The following is an 18,013-nucleotide window of genomic DNA, read 5'->3' on the forward strand; positions in this document are numbered from 1 at the left end:
ATGGTCCAGTGATACGACAGAGAGTACAATGTGTAATTGCTGTTAATGGCGAGACCAGGCTCCTGAGCTCCTTCCCTGGCAAATCCATGCTGGAAAATGGCTGCTTAAAATAATTCAGACCAGCATCTTTGGTGCAAACAATTTATTTTTTCACTTCACAGGCATAGACTGCTTGGAGAAAACAGCCTATAAAGACATGTTTTACACTGTTGTCCTTCGCAACCTGTGATAATTTTTCTTCCTTGTCATTCCATCTTTCGTTGAGTAGGACAAGACTATATGTTATAATATTTTTTTTAAATACCTGTCAGTGTGATGACCCTCCCTACCCCTGGCAGCCACTGACAGTTGACTCATGCTTTTCTCCTAGAGAATGACAGCCTCAAGGTTTTAGTTCCTAACTTGATTATGGCTCAAGTTTAGGAAAATATAATTAAAGTTATACAGAGGAATTTTCTAGTGAATAGCTTATCCTTTCTTCCTCTACGGTTTTCCAGATTCAGTCTTACCTTTGACATCATTGCTTTTTTTCTTGTTTTTCCTCTTAAATCAAGGGAGGGTACAAATTTTGTGCAGACAAGGTAGCAATGACCAGGAGAAATGAGATGCATGTGCTCTTTTTTAAAACAAATTAACAAATATATCACTTACGTTCCTTAGTATCCAATGTTTTGCAGTAAATTCACTAATGGTTTAGTAGCATGGGTTGCTAAATTGTCATGCCCACCTATAGTCTCTCTTGCTGTCTGACCCAAATAATGAGTTGAAATATAAAGATGAATTTTAGGTCTATGTGGTATATGTGGTTTTGTCAAAATGGAAAAGAAAAAAAAACAACTGTAGAAAGAGAATACATTTTTCAAGCCTAATTAATGTGTAGCGTGGCTACACTTATGTGAGTCACTTATATAAGTTACTACTTATTTACATCAGTTTGTGCCTAGAATTAAAAAAGAAATCTGTACTTTAATTCAGTATCTACTCTTGCCTAGCATTATGATTTCAACTGTGTAAGCTGTCCTTTTTCTATTAAACAAACTAATCTCTATCTGCTGTTCTGTTCTGGTTGCACAAGCCTAGCTTACATAAGAGATGAGTTTGAAAATTTTCTGTAATCATTGTATGGTAATTGCCTTGGCAACTATGTAGATAATTAGAGATATGTTTTCTTTCTCTAAGAGGTGCATAAAATAGTGATTAAAGCTAACACATACGAGGAGGATGCAGCCTTTCTATATCAAGCTTTTTATAAGAAGAGATTATAACCACCCCCACAATTTAACCACAGAAACACACTTACAATGTGTTTGATGTTTCATGCAATAAGTTTATATCCTTCTTATAGACAATAAAATTAGTAATTAAAAATACTACCACCCACTACAGGAGAGACAACATGCTACAAGTATGTACTTAAATTACATTAAAACACTTGATGTGTAGGTAAATCACGTAGAGTGATAGGTCCTCATATGCTTGTGTACACTTGTCTTCAGGTACAAACAGGGAATTCAGTGCATCTGTTCTAATCAGGCACTTTATACTAACAGTTATTCTGACTTTAGAGTAATACTGCTAACATAAGAGAAAAAAACTTCTAAGAAAACTTCAAGACTTGGTTGGTAACTAGCTGTACACTGAAGACCAAGGCTCTGCTCTGAGGTGATCACTGTTCTCTATACAGAAGTTAGCTCCATATGTGACAGATACAGTGCCATCCCTTTAGTCTTCCTGTAGCCTGCCTTGAGCTGTAGTGGATACTCTGTCTTTAAACATAAGCCTCTCCCCTTGATTTGGACAAGGCCAACTAGCGTTTAGCTACTTGATAAACTTCAGATAAACTTGTAACAACCAAGGGATTATGATTATTGTTTAATCATGTGTCAAAATGAACAAAGAAGAACAATAATAGTACAGCAGCTACCATAGCTTCCCTTCATCTAAGCAGAGCTAGTATTGTCTACTAGGAAAAGTGCATTTTACTTGTGCAGTAAAGTAATCTCTCATATGAAGTACCACGTGAAGGGTATAATGGCCAAAAAAGGGGAAATGTGTTCTTATCAGCCTAAGAGCTGCTGCTGGGGCCAAATTCTGCCCCCCATTAGAGTCCTAGTCAGCCCAGCAACTGCACACAGACCTCTGCTTCCTCCTGTTTGTTCCCCATGCCATGTGTGTCAGTGGACAGGCACTTCACAGAGGCACACGGTTGTGCTGGTTACCTACAAAAGGCATGTGAGCCATAACGGTGCCACCCATAAATTCCCCGCCCCCCTTATCAGCATGCAAAGCTGATCTACACATCTGTAAATGAAATACACTTTGAAGTATATTTTTTATTCCAGATTTCATAAGTGAGTTTTGCCAATACATTCAGAATTTATGCATACAAATACATAAGTTTTTTATTTTTCCCCACACTGTTTTAAATTATTGTAATTATTTTCATGGAAGATTTTACTTGTTTTTCAACTTTGCTGTTTCAAAACGTGGTTATCAGCCTGACATCTTTTTGGCAACTTGCCCCTATAGTCACTATGTAGTTTGAACATTTCCATGATTTATCAGCATACTGCCACAAACATATTGAGTCTACATGACTGAAATATACACATCGAGTAATGCCAAAGTATTTACTGGCACTGGCAATACTTGCTATTGTCAGACTTGGAACCACAGTTTCTTCTTTAAATTAATTTTAACATTACCTGGAGACATGGTAGCTACCATAAGACCTCCAGCACTGTACCTAAGACTGTGGAATTATCTGTTTACCACAAATATTTCTGGAATTTACTCTTTCTCAAAGACATTGTTACTTCTGGGTTTGTTTATGGCTCAGTAGAACATCTTATGAAACTATACAGCACAGGAAGAATTTTCTCTAGCTTTCTTGGTGAGTCATCCTTTCTCTAGAAGGACACGTAGCCTTTGATTTGTTTCAGTGCAGGAAGGAAAGGCTTTATGCTTTAAGGTTTATGCATTGGTTACAAAAATGTGGATGCTTTCATTCATTTATCATAGCACAATGCCTTTTTCCTCTTAGTTTTGAGAATTCAAACCACTAATAGAACACATTTCACAGTCAGAAGGAGGCAGCACTAATTAGTTTGTGCTTCTTTTCATTCATACCAGCTGGATAAATGCACCTTCAGTTCCTCGTCCTGCCACATGCTTTTTGTGTGATCTTAACCTGCCTATGTTTTAGTTCCTTCTGTATAAAAATACGGAAAGCTAAACATCCTTAGCTCCTGCGACTCTCTTCAGGGTAAATAACCAAAGGATCTGACAGTCTCTTTAATGCTACTCCCATATCATAGGCAACCTTCAGGCAGCATACCTGCCTGTGGATAACAGCGTTGCCTAATACTTAAGCTGCCTGATCCTTTGTGCTCCAAAGATGCCCTATAGCTGTACCTGGGGCTGTACAAGTTCAGCTCACCATCTGTGCAGTCAGCACATTTGGTGAGGAAAGGCAGCCTCATAGTAGTCATACTTGATGGTGTTAATATAGTGGATACCACATAAACACTTTAGATATAGGTTCACATTTGCATTGTTGCCTTCTAGAAATATCATATGAAAGAATACTTACTCATTTAAAAATCTCTGTGAGACATCAACAAAGTAGTTTCTTGGCTTTTATAAGCAACAAACAAACAAAACCCAAAGCTTTCTTTTTCTTTAAATGAGTTGTTCCACATCCCGTATATTTAGTCCAAGAATGGAGAACAATCCATAATACATTTTCACTGGAGTGTGGCTCCCGATGTATTAATTTGTTTGGTTAGTAAATAAGAAAGGGCGTTTTTCCAAGGAAGGAAAGATTGAGTTTCCAGGCCCAGGGTAACTGCTGCTCTGAATCTTTGAATTCCCTTTTGCGAACTCATTATGGGGTTTAGGAATTTTTGTCTTTTTTTGTCAAGGTTGAAAGTATATGAATTAATGAGAACTAAAGCCACTGAGGCCATGAGGTAGTATTTCTTTCAATTAGGGTGAGGGTGCTCCTCAGTGGGCATGTATATGTGAAAATACTTGAAAACAGTAACATATATTGAATGTGGAGTTGTCTTCCAAGCAAAGCCATGCGGGTCTGGGAGATGCGGACTCTTATTCTGCTCTAATGGTGCTCTGATATAAATGCTCAAGGGTTGTGTAAAATCACAGCCCCACCTGCTTGTAGGCTTGAAGCAAAAAATACCTTAGCAGATCAAGGCTCCTTTTCTCCCCATCCTGTACAGTACACCTCACCTTAGGGTGTAGCTTCTTCTCCAGGCAGTCACTGTCATCTTCCCTGTATGTGAACGTAAGTAATGAAGCCAGTGGTTTGTATATATCCGTGAACTCGGTTCTCCTCAGCTGGCTGAGCGCTAAATAGCAGGGTGGGTTCGTGTGTGCCAACCTTTTACAAACAATCACTTGGGGACATGCAGCCAGGGTGTGCAAAGCAGTAACGAGTGATCCTCAGTGTGCACAGAAAAGTAATAGAAGACACAGCAGATCTTTTTGAAGTATTTTTAGGCTCTTTCCTGAAGCAATAACCAAGTCTAAGAACCAAAAAAAACCCCCTGAGAAGTGTATGAGCGGTATTACCTTGAAAATTATTGTATCTGGTATCTTCTTTTTCTCACAGGTTACACTTAGACACATACAAAGGATGACTTGATGAGCATCTACTTAAGAACAGCTGGAGTTGGAATTATAGGGAAATTTCAAAAAGCAGGACTGGATATGGCAGTGTGAACTAAAGGATGGCTCTACTGTATTTGGGTTCTTTCTTATTACACAAAGATAGGGGAAGCTGTTGTGGTTTGTGCATCTGCTCTTATTCTAAAGGGATCAACAAATATCTGATACGTCTTAAAAGAAAACGGTCTGCTGAAATGGATCAACTTTTAGTGACTAGCAGGTCAGTTAATTATATTATAGTACGCGGTAGCAACCCAAGATGGTAAACGATGAATATCATGAGCACCTTGACGAGCAAGGAAAAAGAATGAATATATAGGCTGCAAATTCTGGAGATTTTCTGGTGGAAGAATGAATATTCCTCCCCTTCTCAGTGATGTTTTTGGACTTTTTAATTGCCATGGAGACTTTTTGTTTCTACCTGACTCATACCGTGTGCATCTGTTTGAACAAAGGAAGAAACAAAAGGGAGCAGACCCCTGACTTGGCCAATCCTGTGAAGCATTTGGAAATTTCTCCATGTCAGCCTTTGGCAAGAACACGTGTAGCACATGAAACAAGCCAAAGATTATCAGCCTTATTCTGCAAAATCAAGTTACTTTTGCATTTTGAGTGCTGAGGTGTCCCACAGTCTCTCACCTCCATGGTACACAAAGGTATGGTGGCATTTCTTTTGTTCTGGTCAAGCGCAAATATTTGCACATGGGAAAATGTTTTAGCTCTGCAGACCAATACATCAGCCATCTGCCTAGAAAAGCCAACGCCTTTCTGCGCTGAGACGGATACATAGGGGAGGATCCTGTTCTGTCAGTTCCCAGATTCCTGTGCCTCACCTCACTGACGTTAAGTCCACGTTTGTTTGACTACCCTTGCTCTGATTACAGCAGATAAGTTCGGATGGTGAGTAGGCATGGATATGTGGACTAGTGGCAATAAAGTTTGCTTCCTGGAATGTGTAGTATTCATATCAAAGGCAGAACTCAGAGAAGTCTTTTATACAAAACACAGGCTTCCACAGGTGACGCTATATTATGCTCACGTTAATATTAGCATCCATACATCTAGTATACAGGTTATAAATTCTGTAAAAGCTTTCTCAGCCTTTGGTCCTTACACAGTGACTGAATTTATTCTGTGTAAAACAAGTGCTGCTCTCACACTCACATTTTCAGTCTTTTGTTCTCTTCCTTCAGCTCTAACCCAAACAGGGGAAGTCGAATAAACGTGGTTGGTTGAGTTCCGGTTAACCAAGGAACAAAAGGAACAGTTTCCCACTCTTCCCTAAGAGAGGGAAGTAAATAGTGTGAATAAAGATCTGCCCCCTATATTGTGAATAAAGCTGTGTGGCATGCAAGCAGACAAGAAGGGAAGAAAAGAGGGAGTAGTGCCTCGTGCCATTCATTTCAGAGGAAAAAAGGGGGAAGAATCATGTGTCTGCCATTGCACAGCGTACAAATGTATTATCTTATCCTGAGCAATGAGACTAATCTGAGATCTGAGTTCCTGTTCATCAGGAGAGATATTACCTGGCAAAATGATCTTTGAGGAGGAGAAGGCAGAAAGACAGTAGCAGCTGCAGAATTAAGGATGAATGTTGAACTAAGCTGTGAACAGAAAAAATATTGTGCAATGTACAGGGTGGTTTTTACCTGAATATCTAGCTCCACCAAAAGGACTGGATCTGAATCTTTAAGAATCACAAATATTTAGTCCCATTTCTAAAGGCTATGGCTGAGAACATATTTCAGCCTGATACCTACGGGGATTTGAGAAGGGAAAAAAGAGGGTGAAAACCCCTTTAGTCACTTCGCAAAGTAGATCTTACCTAACACAGAGGAATTCATGTGCCTGTGACATTTCTGGAGAGTGGCTGCTGTCTGCTTGGGTGAGTGGTGTGTCAAAGCTGTCAAAAACCTCAGCAGTGGAAAATACTGTTCTAGATTACAGATGCAACCAGTATCAATAATACCTTTGGAAATTAATCCAGTTTTTCTTCAAATGTTAAAATAGCATGCATTGCAGTGTAGATATAAAGGCTAACTTTCTTTAGAGAATGAAAATCAGTAATCATTGTAGTGTTCTGAAAATGTTGTTATTCATAATACAGTATTTTATTTAATTCACATAGTTTATTTCCTGTCTGCTGGCTCAATATCAAATGGCCAAAATACGGAGAACAACAGTAGACTTCTAGGCCCGGGGCTTGCATTACTTGTTTCTTCCACAGTCCCGATAAGTGACAATTCTACAGTTTATTTTCTCTTACAGCACTGAGGTCAGTCAGACTATGGACTTTACCATTCCTGAGCTTAGGCAAATTCTGGACTGTGGTCCTGAATCACAAACCTTTTGGGATTCCAGCTTTGTGGATTCTTGACAGCCATCTCTTTGCTTATGAATGGATCCACTAAAAGAAGTGACCCAAATGTAATCCCTAAGCATGCAAGTGTTGGCGTAAAATAATAGTCAACATACAACAGATCAAGCAAGTTGACCCCCATCTGCTCATAGTTGAGTAGAGCATAGGATATATACAGGAGTTCAGTGTTTCTATAGGGACCAAGATGTATTTGATTTGAATATCTAGTCTTTTAACTTGGTACCCTACCTGCTGCATCATAGATGCTGAGAGGGAAGCATGACAATACTGTCCATTTTAATATAAACCTGAACCAGCCAAAGTAAATATATACAAGTGTATATCTTATTAGCAACTGTTATTAGCAGTGAAGACTGAATAAACTTGATTTTGACTTGAGTGGGAGTAGCCAATATGTGCTATCTCCAGAGAAACCAGAGCAAAGGCTACACATCAGGATTTCTCAGCACAGTAAATTCACTGAGGGCAACCACAGGCATGAGATGTGGGTTGAGTTTGGTAACCTTATCTCAGAGCAACTACTGTGTGTCCTTGTATCTAGGAATAGCTCTTGCCTGTTACCTATTCACTTGCTGTGAGGGCCACCCCTCATCTCTAGAACCCTGACAGTTTAAATTGTAAAAGTAAAGTAAGACCTTGTTGCTGTGAATTATGTTGCTTTTGCAATTTTGCTCCAGTCAGTTAAATGAGCAGGTCTTGTTTTCTATTCACTGAAAGTAGTGACTTCCATTTTTAGCTGATTATTCTCTAAAAGCAGTTAAGTTATAAATCCAGCTAAATAATCCCACTGAGTTGGGACTGCTGACTTCACAAAATGATTGAGGTTGGAAGGTACCTCTGGAGGTCATCTGGTCCAATGCTCCAATGCCCTGCTGAAGCAGGGCCACCTACAGCCAGTTGCGCAGGACCATGTCCAGGTGGCTTTTGAATATCTCCAAGGATGGTGAGTCCACAACCTCCCTGGGAAACCTGTGCCAGTGCTCAGCCACCTTCGCTATAAAAAAGTGTTTCCTGATGTTCAGACTGAACCTCCTGTGTTTCACACTGCAGTGAAAGCATAGCCATGCAAATACTTCCACAAGTTCAGCCTTCCCTTAAATATCCATCCAGAGCCTGCAACCTTAGTCTTCTGAACCTTCAGAAGGTGAAGCAGGCTTTGGCTGATAGTGTAACTAACCCACATTTGATTTCCTGCCTGAGTTAGAGAAGAGGTTGTTTCAAGTTCGGGACATGGTTTACTGGGCATGATGGTGCTGGATGGTTGGACTTGATGATCTTAAAGGTCTTCTCCAACCTTAATGATTCTGTGAAGTCAATGTCTCCCATGATCTCGGCTGATGTTGAAAGTGAATGTATGGAGGGAAAAAAATCCCCTGCAATATGACAGCAAAGACCCACCACTTTCCACCTACTCTTTTGGTAATATTTTGAATCTACTGTACTTAAGCATTTCCAAAGTTATTTTGTGTTGTGCTTCTCGCTGAAGTAAATCTTCTCTTGACCCTACTTTGAAAGTGCTGCCGTGGCTATCCTGTGTCATCTCTGGCAGCTAGCTCACATCCCTTTCTCCTGAACATCTCTGGCATGCTCAAAAGAGGGTATGCCCACAGACTGGGAAATGTTGCCAAATCTGGAATAGATCTAGACATAAATGCGTACAGCTAAACACAACTCAAAGGAATGTGATTACCAGTTTAATTTTGTTTCTAGCTTTTTCCCATAGGTTAAAAAATCATTTAATTGATTATGAAGACAATATATTGTTAATGGCTAATACAAGAACTTTTTCCTCTTACTGTACAGGTCATTTGTCACCACTCTGCTGGAATATACACTTATATCCAAATTTTACATAATTATGAATACATAGATAGGTGCAATATAAGTCATTCATGACAAATTAATACTAGGTATTGTAAATTAGCAAAGCTGTCCTGCAAATATCCTTCCTTCATCTTTTATATGTGCATACAGGCAGCATCATAGGAAATGGCAGGTAGCACAAAGAAGTGACACTGGTCCTTTGCACATAACATAACATACATGCTCTTACTTCAGATGAATTGCTTACTATCTTGCTCTAATGAAAAAGCACATTGCTAGGATAACTATTTCAACTAACTTCAGCTTTTTACTCAAAACAGGTGTCCACCTTTGCATAGGCTGGGAAATTTCCTGGGGAAATTTTGTGAGCACTTTGTATGTACAGACCCCCTCACTAAGCTGCCACCGTGATGTCTGGGTTTGGATGCTACAGAAAAAGAGGGAATGACCTGGGATGAGCTTCACATGACTCAGGTGCCATTTAAATGAAAAGACCTAGGACAAGCCTGCTCATTTTTCCCATACCAGACTTTACAAGCATCGCTTAGCCTCAGGAGTGGACTTCTGGGACTGTCTCCTTCCATCTCTCTTGCTTCACTGTATCATTATATCAGCAAAATCTGTAGTTGCTTTTTGATGATTATCAGATTATCACCTTACTGAGACCACATGCTCAGTGTGAAACGTCTGTTCAGTTTTCAGCTGTCAGAATGATAGGCAAAGAATTATACAGAAGAAAGCTAAGCCCAGATCACTGTGGGTTTTTTTTTTAATATAAACTATTCAAAAATCTATAGGAAGAGCCTTCCTGGCTGATTTGCCAGCAAAGTTTCTTTTCCTTTAATGAGAAATAAGTGCATAAAGCAGAGGTACACTAACAACTTACAAGTTTCTTGCAATAAAAATAAAAATTAGGAGCTGAAATGCAGCTATTAACTTATACAATAAATTGCAAATAAACATAAAAAAATTGGTTATAACTCTTGGTCAGAAGTCATAGCTGACTTAACAAAGTCATAGTTGGATTGATAAAATACAGCTCAAAGTTGCTGCACTTTAAATCATCACTTTCAGTTATTCAGATAACTAATTTCGTACCGTTTAAGAGATTTCTCCTTTTGTTTTCCAAATGGGCACAATAGTCTTTCTTTGTTTGTTCTTCAAATTGTACATATAAATTTCTCATGAAATCTGCTATACCAAAGCTGCTTGGTAAGAGTTCAGAATGCTAGTAGAGACAGAGAGGTTAACTAAAATATTTTAAAATATTATGTTTCCTAGCACAGCTTCACCTCGTAGAGGGTATGGTCATTTCACTGTTGTTGCTTACAGTTCCGTCTGAATGAGGCGTAGTGCTTTCTTCATGTTCTCTATTACTGAAAGAAAAATAAATAAGAACTGTAAAAATGTACTTAAAGTGCATTTGTACAATTAAAAAACCCACCTAGTTTGATTAGTAAATTATTTACATTTAATTTATGGTCACATGTCATATTTTAGAGCTTTCTATCGTGAAAATTCTGGCATTGATACTAAAGAAGAAGGAAAAAAGTTTCACAAATCAAAATGTTTAACTTAAAGGGATTTGACAAGACTCCTTTCAACTCCCTCAGTTCTCAACAGCAAACCTGGTTAATCAGATGTGACATGCATATTTGTGGTGAGATACTGTATTGGTGTCAGATAGACGGTAAAGAGTAAGGACTAGCTCAACCTGAAAAATCACATTCCTTTCTGAAATATGGGTGTTAGGTGGTACCCAGGTAACCACCAGCATTTCTTTACTGATTCCCTCCCACCACTAGCTGTTTGCATTGTGCAGTTAGATACCTTTGAGCATAGAGTGACTTTCACCATTCTCCAGGAAACTGCTCAGATCTTGATCCTGAAAGTTCTCATCTGTGGTCTTTCAATTTGTCTTACCTGAGTCGTCCCAATAAATTCAATGGGACAGTAGGCGTTCTTAAGTGTTTTGCTAGACAAGGTTAGACTATTATAATTTATTGCAAACGCTCACACACAGTCTTTATTCATTGCTTTGAGATCTTAATGGACTCTCAAGCACAAATGATTGTGATGGGGTGTGTCTAGATGCTTACAATGTGAAATGCAAAGTAACACAACAAAGGGGGCACTTACAGAATGGTATGTCTTGTGGTTCGTAAGTGTAAAGCCGGTTGGAGTATCTTCCTGTGATATCAGCTCTCACTGTGAGAGATGGGTCTGAAAAAGTAGTCGTATTAAACACTGCTTGCCATTCCCATAACAGCTGAGGGTGATGTCCATGGCACTACTTTGACAGCCCTGTTTCTGAGGTGTTCTGATTTCATCAGCGAGGCAATTATGAGGCCGTTATGCTCTGTTCCAACCAACTGCTCTTTAGTTGGAGAAATCCTGAACAAAAGCTAATGCTCATTTTTATATTATGCAGCTATTTTTAAGTGATAGATTACACATGCATTTCATCCATAGTTAAAGAAAAATATCCTGTTTTACAAGTTCTGGGGTTACATCAGTTGAGGCCAGTTTGACAGGATGCGGACATAGTGAGGGTCATGTGTATCATCTAATGCAGTATTAGCATGACTTACTTAGAGCCTTCAGAATGAAAATCTTGTGATTCTTAAAGTTCCCATCATGGGAGCAAGTTGTTGTGGACACCTCTTCTTCCAGTTCCCCTTCCAAGCTTTTTGTTAATTAACTGACTCCTGTTACTGCATCGCTCTCTGTCTGAGTGTGGGCTTCATCTCACCTAACTTTGGATGCCACCACAGAGCTAGTCACTCTAGGCTCCCTGTACAGTCAGTGAAAAGGGACAGGCACTCTGGGACATGATTCATTCCATCTATTCCAGAAGTCAGCTTTATGATGGGATAAATCTTTCCTTGGTTGTCACTGACTATTGACTTGCTCTGTGGTAATGTCCACACTGTAGACATCTACATTCAGTCAGATTTTTGACTGTTCTCAGTAAACTTTGTCTTATAACAGCACTAGAAAGAAGAACAGAGGGCAAAAGCCCAGATGCTAACAGATATTTAAGTATCTTGCCCCCAAGAACAAATTAGGTACCCTCCAGAACATATCTGTAACCTGAGGAAGTACACGAGGGTCAAAGCCTGTGACAGAGGGAGAAAGGAACTGAGATCTGTCAAGTTCCAGACTAATGCCATGGTAATGATAAATTTTCAGCTAATTTCTTTTTGCAAAATTGATATCCCTAAAGGACGACTCTGGCATAGATTCAGACATCACGTCTTTGAAGATACGTAAATATTGTACATACCTACGAACATGATTCGAGGCACGTATTGTCCATCAGGTGACAGGTTTTTATCTGTGGTTTCATGCTGGCAGAGAAGTTAAAGCTAGTTATTAAAATATTTCTGTAAATTTTGCTGAAGTAGTACCGCCTGTGAATAGTCTTGTACCAGAGGACAAAACCACAGAAGGTACTACTTGTGTGTGTATGCAAATGCACAAATGCCTGTACTTAATGTAACTGAAATGACAGCAATATTTAGCTAAAATGACATGAAAAAGCAAGACGAAGAAAGAGAAAACACAGGCCAAAAAACATATACCAGTCGAATCACCCCAAACCCTTCATACCATGAGATTCAGCATAACGAAGTTATTTTGGGCCATTTCCTGTATCTCTTCATTTTCTGCAAAAGCTTTCTTCAGTGCTAGAAAAGATGATCATGTTGAAGTCCATGTCAAACACTACCTTTCCTTCTGCGTTTAGGCACCTCGTTGGCCAGAGACTGGCCACATTGTTCCTGTCTCTGCTGATTCACATTCCCGAGGAGACACTTAAGGGCTCTATCACTGCTTTTTGGTTTTTTGACCCATGTCAGTACATCCTCCCGGCTATAAAAATGGAAGCTCTCTTCTGTTATTTATGAGGCCTGTCGTCTCAATGGATACCATGTCTCAGCTTGACAAAAGTGCATTATTCTCAGAAAATTCTTATTAGATCAATTTCAGCAGCCCCGTCCTTGTCTGCTTCTCTAGTTACTAGTTCAGGAGAGCCAAACAATATTAAATCTGTTCAATAAGTCAGTAGCAAATTTGTGTCTCTTAATTTAAACTGAGAGTGCAGCATTAGGGATAGCAGGAGAGCAGCACTGAGTATTTTTCATGTTCTTCGTTGGGTAGGTTCATAGTGGAGTTTTTATAAATAACAGTAATAAATTCTTAGCTTTTCAACTACATTTTCATTTACCTATTTCTTTAAATAATTTTGAGTAAGCGCAAGATAAATATATAGATAGGTGCAGTTTCTTATAAAAATGTTCACAAAATTTTAACATTCAAAAAATCAAAATTACCTTGGCAGTATTGACAGTCTTCCAAATGATGAATGACCATCAGTGGCTTGTTACTTTATTAATAATAATAAAACATGTAGTTAGATAATTTAACAAGTATACAAATGGGTGGTTTTACTAACAGACTGGAAAAAGCAAACTACATTTCATCTCCTGTTAAACCACAGTAAAACCAAACAGACATTCCTTAAAGAATTACAAACATTTTTGGACAAGGCAAAAGAACATAATTCCTTCATAAAAGGAATTCCTTCATAAATAGGTTTTCTAAAGTAAGAGATTCTACAAGAAAGAATATTGATGAAAGTGTCATCATCTTTTCACTCCTAGTTAGTATATAATCAAACTGAAGAGGTATTTAGTGTTGCTTAGGTGTGAAGTTTTCCATGATTAAGAAAATAAGAATAATCTGTATAAACTGGAATGAAATAATTTTTATAAAATTGGGTTTATTATCAAATACGTCCATGTTTTTTAAGCTTTCTTGAACAGAAATACAGTAATTTATTTTTTCCAGTAAATAGTTTGATAAAGTATCAATTTTTTTTATTTTTGGGTGTCAAAACACAGAACAATTCTGTGCATTTTCTCCTCTGTTTTTTTAACTACTGCTACTGTTCAGCAAATCAATTACTAATGCTTGGTCTGCTATCACTGTCAAGGATTGCTCAGTTCCTAGCCATTTTCATACAGGGTACATGAAATTAGTTGTCTTTTATTTTAAAAATAATTTGCCTTCAATTATAACAATCGTTTATGCTACACTATTATGATCTAAAATGAACTGTAAAAGAGATTTAAATTAGTATTGTTATGAATTCTCAAATATATTTTCAGCTGAATCCCAGAGAAGATTCAGATTGTAACTTTCATTTCTACCAGGATAGTGAGAAACTGTGAATACATCATGTACATAAGCCAACTAATAAATTGTTGGGGAAAACATCAGAAGCAGTAGATCACTATGCAAGAGCAAATGTAACTGATTTCCAGCTGTTGATTAAGGAAGTAATCAGAGTACATGGTATTAAGAAAAAAAAAAGATGTATTTTTTGAATTATAATTATCTACTTATCATTGCTTATTGAAATGACAACACTGCTGTTGTGACAAAGAAATAACAGCATTAAATGCAGAATTTCCTGGCCCATGGTGTTTCTTCAGAGTTATAAGACCCCTACAATGGCTTTTATTTATAGACACAAAATCTGTTTTATTTAACTGGGTGGTCTGCAGATCAGCTCTCATGGTGTTTCTTTGTTCCGTTTCATTAGAGTATATTCAGGCATGACTGATTAACAACTTTGTCTTTCAAACTATTTTTTAATCCCTTACCTTTTTTTCGCTTGATAAAGCCCTTCTTCATAAGTTTGTACCCAGGTAATTTCATCTCCCCACCCTAGAAATACAACAAAAGGATTAGATGGTGGCCAGGCAAGTCACTCATAACAAATTCTTTTTTTTTAATATTTATGAATAGTTGTACACAAATAGGATTTGGGTTTTTTAGTCAAAGGTTCTCAGACATTGTGGATATACTAATTCTCCATCTCCTGATAAGTGTACTGGCAGATTAAAAAAAAAAAAAACAAAAACAAAACAAACCAACCCCACCAAAAACCTCAGCTGGTTGCATATCCAGTTCAAGTCCTTTGGCAAACCTGTTAGATATCTTTCTAAATACTCAGAGGTCCTTAAATCAGCACCCAGATTCTTTTTAACTTTTTATTGTCTGCTCCATGTTTCATATAGACTCTGGGGCTTAAAGAGAAAGTTGGCTTATAAAGTTAGAGAGAAAGATAAAATATGACAACTCAAATAAGATTGACTTTAATATGAACATTGTTAGAACAGTCTTGGGTTATAAACTTAACTTCCTAGTAATGAATTTCAATCCCTGCAGTTGCAAGTAATTTGCATTTAATTAAATAACTTAGTAAAAGAATGGCTGTTAGATGAAAATCTCCACTGAAACAAAATCTGAATGAATTATCAGCTTCATAGGTCATCCATAGCTGGTGATACACTGATCTCAAAAAGCAAATTGTCCGGTTGGTTTCATGCCTTCAGATCCCAAAGATGCCAGCCCCTGTGTAGCAGATCCCTGCCTCCCATGCAGTGTTGCTCCATTCATGACGGCCCTCTTGGGAATTGTAGAACAGCTTCTGGATCTGGACCAGGTTAAGGGTCTGTTTCTTCTGCGCTGTCTGGAGAGTGCTTGGACTAGCCCTGGTTATGCAGAGATTTGCTGTTAGCTTTCTTACAGGACAATTGCGTGTGATGCTACTAGGTCATCTCTTCTTTCAGGAGTGTGATTTCGATTACAGATCTGTTTGGTTGATGGTGGGATTCTGGCGTGTTGACCGGTGTGTTTGCAGCCCCGGCTGAAGTCAACTGCTGACGTAGGTAACTGCACAGAGGAGTCAGCTATGGTCATTTTACCGCAGGTTCAAGTATTCCCCTTTGATCTGTGAAAATTACCGGTAAAGTGCTCAAGGCTCTACAGAATCCCAAAAGGCCTGAAATCAGAATTAGAAAACTGACACTTGCTGTCTATGACTATTTTTCCAAAATTGCCAGAATAGAGGGGATTTTGTTATCTTTTCATGCGTTTAGAATTAGTGGGAAAAATAAATCCTCATCTAGGCAAGATAGGCAATAGGTACCAGATTGAGTATAACCTTTCTCTGGAGATACCACTTATGAGAAGCGATTTGCAATTTCTCTTTGCATGATTTTGTCTTATGTATACGTCCCTTTGCATATGGAAAAACATTTATCCTTGTTCCTGTTATTTTGTGAAGCCTTTCAGCTGACCAATAGTATTTTTCTTGCATATGGACTAACTTCAAAACTTCAGTGCAATTCCTGCAAATAATCTGTTCCAGCACTTCTCCTTTCACTGCCCAGATGCCCCCTGAGTAACTGGCCTCAGATGAGACCTCTGTGACAGGCAGAGCTTTGCCAGTGCTTTGTATGGGAAGACCTCAGAGGTGAGCTGTGGGGTCTGCAGGCTTTGCACAGCTTGCAGAAGAGGTCAGGGAGGGAGTTGGAGATATTTTGGGGTGAATAGGCCTGAAAGGAGACGGAAGATGAAAAGACCTCAGTAAGCTATTTCTTGGCTTGTATTTCTAAGGATTGATTAGACATAAATAACTTAAAATAGTGTCTTTAGTTAACATTCAGGTTGAAAATTATGCACTGCAAGGAAGTGAATTATGCACTGCAAAGCATGACTGTGACTATCTGATGAAAAGCAAAAGAAAAAAAAGGTCACCCAGAAAAACCCACCAGTGGCTCAAACTGTTCTTCTGTGTATAAAAATGGGTCTGTAGAAAAATTGTTCCATAGCAACTGAAGTTATGAAACTGTATTTCAATAGTTAATAAGTTACCATAACAAAATACCTTTTAACTGGTATATGAAAGAATTTTTTCATTTATAGTCCTACAGGTGCATCCTGATTTGAGACACCCAGTTTAGGTTATTTGCTTCTGCTAGGTCACTGTGAGTTATATAAATCACGCAGGTTATATGAGACCCTCAGCCATATCCTTAAGAACAAACTGATGGAGTTAAATGGCACGCAATAAGAAGATGCACTACTTAGAGTGTCACTTCACACTAGAGAAACACACCTCAGTAAGTATATATGTGCTTTCAGGTATATTCTAAACAAAAACATTTGCTGACCTATACGGTAAGATAAGGAGGTAGCTACATACATATATGTACAGTACCTCTTGACAGTGTCTGAGGTGCTCGTTTTTCCTTTTTGATTGCCATCGCAAGGTTGGAAGAGACTGCAATTAGCAGGAGGGACAAGGCCAATGTTGAATGGAGCATTATTTCTTTGAGAAGATCACTTTCAATGCAGCAAGGAAACTGGAAAACAAAGCAACAGGTTGGATGTTGTCAACGCATGGATTTGTCACCTGGTGCAGTGTAAATCAATGTGTTACTGGTATCCTAACAATCTATGCTACAGAGACAGTTTTAGTTATTTCTAGCAATGCTTTTCTTTGTGAGAAAAGTGAAAAATGGTGGTGCTTAATTTTATCATGCAGCACTGCTTTCAGCTGTCAATATTAGGCTGCAGGGACAGTTCTCACTACAGTGTGATCAGGGGAACAAAGTCCATTTCAGTTCATTTCTGGTCACCCAGCAATTGTTTCTTATGAACTAGGGTAATGTTGTAATACTGGATCATAAAAATTTCAAGACAGTGCTACTGGTTGTTCATTCTGTTAGTTTTTTAATTTCAGTGAAACATTAAATGTGCAAAATTTTTTAAAAAATGAAGTATCATCTTATAGGAGGAATTCTATATTTCTGAAGGTTGCTAAATTAATTAATACATCCATTATAATATTTTTCTCCTCAGCCTTGTCCACAACAGTTCCCTTTCCCCCACATGGCATCACAACTCTAGAGTTGTTCTTTGTTTCACATACTTTCCTCCTTAGGCTCCTTCATGGTAGCTATTGTTGACTGAGTTTTAGAAGGGAGTCTCCTTTGGAGCTTATTAACTGTGCCCGTTAATGTGATGACTGGAGATTATGGAAATTTAATAAGAAAATGTAAAGTTTCCCAGTGTTTTCTAAGGAGAGAATATAACTTTTAGTTATATGGGGGATGAGGATTTTTTGGTAATAAAAATTCCATTCAAATTTTCCCCATGTTTGTGTGCACCACTAACTTCAGTCAGCAAAAGAAGATCATTACACCCTACTACTATACTCTTGACAAATGAGTATTTGTAGCAACTCTATGTGAAAGTTAATAACTA

At 38.2% G+C, this 18,013-nt stretch overlaps 1 protein-coding gene across 1 annotated transcript; it reads right to left on the bottom strand.

Annotated features, from left to right (window-relative positions):
• Positions 1 to 10,216: 10,216 nt before the first annotated feature.
• Positions 10,217 to 17,070, bottom strand: AGR3 (anterior gradient 3, protein disulphide isomerase family member). Its single transcript, XM_009817103.2, has 7 exons — positions 16,965 to 17,070; positions 14,560 to 14,623; positions 13,225 to 13,277; positions 12,503 to 12,579; positions 12,177 to 12,240; positions 11,030 to 11,113; positions 10,217 to 10,266 (listed from the first exon to the last, which is right to left on the bottom strand). Exons 1-7 carry the CDS (start codon positions 17,068 to 17,070, stop codon positions 10,217 to 10,219), a joined length of 498 nt encoding a protein of 165 aa, XP_009815405.1.
• Positions 17,071 to 18,013: the final 943 nt, after the last annotated feature.

Source organism: Gavia stellata, chromosome 6 (genome assembly GCF_030936135.1).
Source record: "Gavia stellata isolate bGavSte3 chromosome 6, bGavSte3.hap2, whole genome shotgun sequence".
Taxonomy (NCBI): Eukaryota; Metazoa; Chordata; class Aves; order Gaviiformes; family Gaviidae; genus Gavia; species Gavia stellata.